Below are 5979 nucleotides of genomic sequence, written 5' to 3'. Positions count from 1 at the left end.
TTTTCTTTTCCTGTCTGAACCCAACATTTGGAATTTCTGGGATAATGAGGAGACAAAAAACAGGGGGAAATGTTCTACTAGTTAGTTTGCTGAGCGAACCCGGCTCTGCACACGCCCAGCGTTCACCAGTGGGGTGCCTCTGGCTGCCCTGCCACTGCAGCCCCTTGCGTGGCTTGGTGGGTCAAAAGCACATCGCGGTGAGAAACTGGCCCCACGATCTGCCTCATTCCCTCCGCGCCCTGCCTTGGCCCCAGTGGGTAGCTGGTTATCTCATGCCTTTGGGAGGGAGTGACTGGCATGGGCAGGAATGTTCTTACACACTGTCAGCCTGGAGGAACCAGCTGTGTGTCCAATTTCTGGACATGGTTCAAGTGTGAGCTCAGCGCCGAGCAATGTGGAGGTAAAAGAGGTGAGAAGGGTTTGGGTTTTCGCTGTATTGACACACACCAGGCTCCCACCCTCTGTTCCTCAAAGGTTGTGGGTCCAGCTCTCCACCAAAATATTGAGCCCCACACTCCTGAGAAAGGGGTGAAGAGACAGCCGCTGATTTATCCCGGCTTTCTATCATGCCATGTCACGCTGAGGGATGCGGGGACACTTTTGAGCGAGAGTGATGCTCCTGGAAGGCTGTAGCCTCCTTTTGCTGAAGGTGCCGAGATGGTGATCCTGGAGTGCCACACTCCGGTGTGCTGCCTCAGGGTCCTGCCCGAGAGGGGCTGTTGGGACATGGTGCCCTTCTCATCCTTTAGCTCTGTGGGAAGCTGGACGAGTGCTCCGAAGGTGGCGTGGGCTGCGATGGGGCAGCAGGGTGGCCGTGGAACGCAGAGGCAGAGCCAGGGATCGGCCGCCCGGGAGCTCTGCGCCGGTGCCCGGACCGCCCCGCCGCAGACAGAGGATGCCGAGGGCAGGCGAGGGCTCCTTCTGCCTCGTGGACCAACGCCACGAGCCCAGCGCTGGGCTGGTGGCCCCGGCGCCTCCCCGTGCGCGGCCCCCCCCGCCCCCGCGCCCCAGCCCGGGCCAGGGCCCCGAGGCCACCGTTCGTCCCGGCGCTGCGCGGCGCCGGCCGCTCCCGGCGGCGGCGGCAGGACCCGGCGGCGGCCGCGGTGGGGGTTGGGGGGGGAAACGGGACGGGGGGACGGGGGGGACGGGGCTGTCACTCAGCGCGCGGCGAAAGTGACAGCGGGGGCGGGGCGGCCGCGCGCCGGGCGCGTATTTAACTTGGGCGGCGGGCGGCGGCGCGGCAGTGCGCGGCGGGCGGGCGGTGGGGGCGGCGGGCAGGGGTGTGCGGCCGCACCGCACCGCACCGCACCGCACCGCACCGGGCTGAACCGCGCCGAAGCGGGCCGGAGCGAGACCCGCCGGGTTGGGCGGCACCGCGCCGGGCCGGCGGCAGCAGCAGCAGCAGCAGCAGCAGCAGCAGCAGCGCAGGGCGCGGAGCGGGCGAGGCGCAGAGCCGCGGCTGGATGCGCTGAGCGCGGCGGGGCCGAGCGGGCCCCCGGAGCAGCGGCAGCAGCGGCAGCAGCAGCGGCAGCAGCGGCAGCATGGGTCGCCGGGGTTGCTGAGAGGCGGCCAAGCCCGCCCCTGCCCGCCGCCGCCGCCGAGGAGCCGCACGGAGCGGCGGGCGACGCCAGGGACCGCGCCGGGAGCCGGTGCCGGGGACACCCCCCCCACACCCCCACCACCTCCACGCCGAGGATGCCCCGGGGCGCCGCGGGCCGCCCCAGCCGCTCGCCATGAGGAGGAGCCCGGCCGGGCCGCGGGCGCTGCCGCCGCCGCCCGCCGCCGCCTGAGCCCCGCGCCCCGGCGGTGGCCGCGCAGGGGCCGCCCGAGCGGGCCGCGCCGTGACCCTCCTCCCCGCCCCCTCGCCCGGCTCGCCCGGCTATAAAGGAGGGTTTTATTCTCGGGCTCCGGTCTCACGCCAAACCCTGTCACACCGTCTAGACAAGCTGTCGTGGGGCTCGGCCCAGCTGTCACCATGGCGATGGAGACGAGTCCGCTGTGAATTTTGGGGGGGAGCAAGCGAGAGCGGCGGCAGAGGAGGAGGAGGAGGAGGAGGAGGAGGAGGAGGAGGAGGAGGAAGGCTCGGCCGCCGCCGTGCCCTGCCCTGCCCCGCCGCCGCCCGCGGGGGAGGCACGGACCCCCCGGCGCTCTCGGCCGCGGCTGGAGCCGGCCCGGCGGGGAGTCCCGGGGAGCCAGCGGCCGCGGGCGCGGAGCGAGCCTCAGATGCGTCTGTCACACAACCCCGGCCGAGCTATTTAAAGTAACGGGCCTCGCCGGACTTTTGTCTCTGCCTATTTATGAGTCCCCGGGAGCTGGCAGGCGCCGCCGGGCAGCGCTAGGAGCCGAGCCCGCAGCGCCGAGCCGGGGCCGGCGGGGGCCCGCCCGGAGCATGACGGCGATCCGGGCGCTCCTGCTCTGCTCCTGCCTGGGGCTGCTGCTGCGCCCAGGGGGCGGGCAGCCCTTCCTGCGGCTGAGACCCTCGCCCAGCGACAACCTGCCCGTCAAAGACATCGTGGAGCACCCGGATCCCGAGTACGACCCCAAGGAGCAGGACCTGGACGAGAGGACTCTGAGGAAGAAGCTGGGCAGCCATTTCGATCCTGGTTTCATGGCCGTGGCCGTGCCGGGGCCGGCCAACGCCTCGGGCGCCGAGGCGGCGGCCGGGCGGGGGCGGGCGGCGCTGCCCGCCGAGCTGCGGCGGCTGGAGCTGGGCCCCCCCCAGGGACCGCGCCTGAGGGTGGGCAAGAAGGCGCGGAGGAAGGTGCTGCAGTGGCTCTGGGCGTACACCTACTGCCCCGTCCTCTACACCTGGAAGGACCTGGGCGTCCGCTTCTGGCCCCGCTACATCAAGGAGGGCAACTGCCTGGCCGAGAAGTCCTGCTCGCTGCCCGAGGGCATGTTCTGCAAGCCCGTCAAGTCGGTCACCAAGACCTTCCTGCGCTGGCACTGCCAGGGCTGGTCCAGCCAGAAGTACTGCACCTGGATCCCCGTGCAGTACCCGCTCATCTCCGAGTGCAAGTGCTCCTGCTAACGCCCCGGCCTTGCGCTGCCGCCGCCTCGCCTTTGGAGCATTTCGGGGGGTTGGGGGGTTATTTTTCCACGTCCCCACCCCCCCCCCACCCCCCAGCGCGGGGTTTGGGGGGGGGGGAGGAACTGGGATTTATTTTTATCTTTTGTTTTGTTTTTTGGTTTTTGTTTTTTTTTTTTTTGACTTATTTTAATGTTATTTTATTTGAGAGGGGAAAAGCGAACCCAGGAACTGCAGGGCAGGCCAAAGGCACAGTAAAGCACTACAATCAGATGTCTATTTTTATACGTATATAGCCTTCTAACAAAAGGAAAATAAAAAACTAAAAAAGAAAAAAAAAGAAAAAAAAAAGAAAAAATTACCAGCAGTGTAAATAGAGAGATTTTAAAGGAAAGGGGGGAAATTGCAGCTGTTTTTTTATTATTATTATAATTATTATTGTTATTATTATTATTTTAAAGACATAGGACCACATTTTAAAACCATCCCCACAGAACCTGAGCACTTCCCTGCTGAAGGGAAGGGCAGAAATTTCCCGTAAAGATGATTTTATCAAAAGGAGAAGGGGAGGGGGGCGGGTAAAAAAAAAAAAAAAAAAAGAAAGGAGAAGAAAGAACGGCAGCATCCCCGAAGATGGTTGTTTCTCTGTGCTGTATTTTTTTTTTGTCTTCTTCAGACCTTGTCACTGATGTTTGAACTAATTTGCCAAGCTCTCTAGGGTTTGTTTTTTTTTTAAAGTGTATAACAATTAATTAAGGAGGAAATTTTAATGAAAAGTACAAATCTATGAAAGAGTGGAATCGTTTTGTTGTGTGGGAATACATATAGTCATGTAGAGATGTTAAAGGAAATTTTCTGTGTACAGTTTATTTATTTTTAACGTTTGTGTATAGGAAAAAAAGCTAGAGATTATGCCAGAAACTATTGGAAATGTTTACTTGAATATTCCTTTAAAAACATATCAATGTAAATATGAGCTATCACTGATCAAAACATTTTTAGCAATAAACTCTATCTTTGAAGAAAAACCCCGCGCTGCACCCCAGCTCCCTGGGAGACCAGCGGAGACTCGAATTCTTGCTCGGAGCAGGTGATGAGTAAAGGGCTTTGGCTGGGCAACGCTGGTGTAAGTCACGAGACGCCCCGAAGGTTGGTAGAGCTCCACCAGTTTACGCCTCTCCTGGATCCCGCTCTGGGTTTTCTTTGCGTATATAACTTGTTGGGGAGAAGAAAAAAAAAAAAAAAAGACACGAGAGAATTGGCTCGTAACGCATGAAAGAGCTGCGATGTCCCGGACAAGGAGGTGTCATCTGAAGTCCTTGGGAGATTCCTGCTTCTTGTCGCCCATCCCGGGCTCCCGCATGCTCTGTGGCTCTTGGATTCGGCTCTCCCGCTGGCAGAGGAAGCGGTCGAGGTTACTGCCCCGGCCATCAAATCGCCTGACACAGCTTGGCAGCCTCGTGCGTGTCAGAACAAATGTTTTTTCTCGGCTGCCGCCACTAGCACAGGAGGGAAGGATGGAGACGAGCCCTGTGCCCAGCCCCATTGCCGTGATGGAGCCCCGGGGCTGGCACCTCTGCTGGGTGCGTGCTGGGGTCAGGAGGACACGCCAGTCCTGCAACAGTGCTGCGTGCCCTCAGCTTGCCGCCTGCCTGTGCCAGGGCCAGCAGCACCCACGGCTCTCCCGCTGGAGTTCATGGAGCCAGGGCGAGGGAGAGACAGGATGGCTCCGCACGGGCAGGCTGCTGGCAGTCTGGCCGGCTGGGGAGGAGCCCGGCACTGGCGAGCGGGGGCACTGGCAGTGCAAGCCCGCTCCCGACGGAGATCTGTCTGTCTGTCTGTCTGTCTTGTCATAGGACTTGGAGCGGGGCCCTGACAGGCTGCCAGGCCGTCCCCCTGTGTGCTCCGCGTGGGCTGCCGGTGCTGGAGGGGAAGGTTTGGCCGTTCCCTCCGGTGTCTGAAACGCGCCCGGCATCCCCGAGGAACAAACTGCTGCCGAAGGCCCTTGCCAGCGAGGAGCCGAGCTCTGCCAAGCCGTCTGCAGAGAGGCAGGGAGACCCCGTCCCCCTCCAGCTCGGCAGGCAGCAGAGGAGAGCAGCATGACACCGAGCCCTTGGGAAGGCGCTGGGACCCTCCGAGGGGTCTGGCTCACATCCCTCCATCTTCCTCCGGGGGGACCGCGCTGCAGCGAGCCCCCATAGAGCAGGCTGGCAGAGCCCGGAGGTCATACACAGATTGAGGCCGAAACAGAGAGAGGGCTTTCCTAAAGGGCGTGGTGGGGACAAGGCGAGAGGGACAGTGACATCCAACAGCCGATGTCCACGCAGAGCCCTGTGGCCATCCACTCAGCCCCGCACGAGGAAGCAGGTTGGCCTTTCCACGCCTTCGTCAGCGAAGGACCAGGGAAGGGGGGGACGCGAAGGGCAGGGTGAAAAAGAGACCTCGGTGAAGGCAATGTGCAAAACATCAGGGGCATTTGGGAGAGGAAGGGGAAAGCTCATTTTGCAAGAGGAACAACATCTGTGGTGTGGGGGCCGAACATCTGTAGGAGGGAGCATGGGGGGAGGGCATTCTGGGAAAATATTTCTGACATAATCCCAACAGTATCTGGTGTGTTGGGATTTGGTTACAAATGGCCCTCTAACGTCTTTGTGCGTTTTGTTCTGCTGGTTCCAGGGGCACACAGAGACCCCTGCTTTGTGCTAACCTGGGAAATAAACCATTCGCTGGACTCAATGGCTGAGTTCAGTTGCGCGGGGAAGGAGGGGGGTGGGAATAGGGAAGGCGAGATTTGTGTGAACTCCAGCGAAAACCAGCCTAAAAGCCTCCGTGCCATGTGCTGGAGGGAGGAGGGGGGCTGCCTCCGTCTCTGGGGAGAACTCAGTGGTCCCGCTTGAGATGACGGCTTGTCTGGAGGCGAAAGCAAAAGGCCCGAGTGCCGAGGCATTCAG

General features: G+C 61.5%; 1 protein-coding gene across 1 annotated transcript; it reads left to right on the top strand.

The window, feature by feature from the left end:
- The first annotated feature begins 1264 nt into the window (after window positions 1-1264).
- LOC141747809 (noggin-2-like) lies at window positions 1265-5467 on the top strand. Its single transcript, XM_074598579.1, has one exon. It carries the CDS (start codon window positions 2390-2392, stop codon window positions 3029-3031), a length of 642 nt encoding a protein of 213 aa, XP_074454680.1. The 5' UTR covers window positions 1265-2389; the 3' UTR covers window positions 3032-5467.
- Window positions 5468-5979: the final 512 nt, after the last annotated feature.

The sequence above is a fragment of the Larus michahellis genome, chromosome 8 (assembly GCF_964199755.1).
Source record: "Larus michahellis chromosome 8, bLarMic1.1, whole genome shotgun sequence".
NCBI classification, from domain to species: domain Eukaryota; kingdom Metazoa; phylum Chordata; class Aves; order Charadriiformes; family Laridae; genus Larus; species Larus michahellis.
Note: the sequence above shows the minus strand (reverse complement) of the source record. Positions and strands in the feature narration are given on the sequence as shown.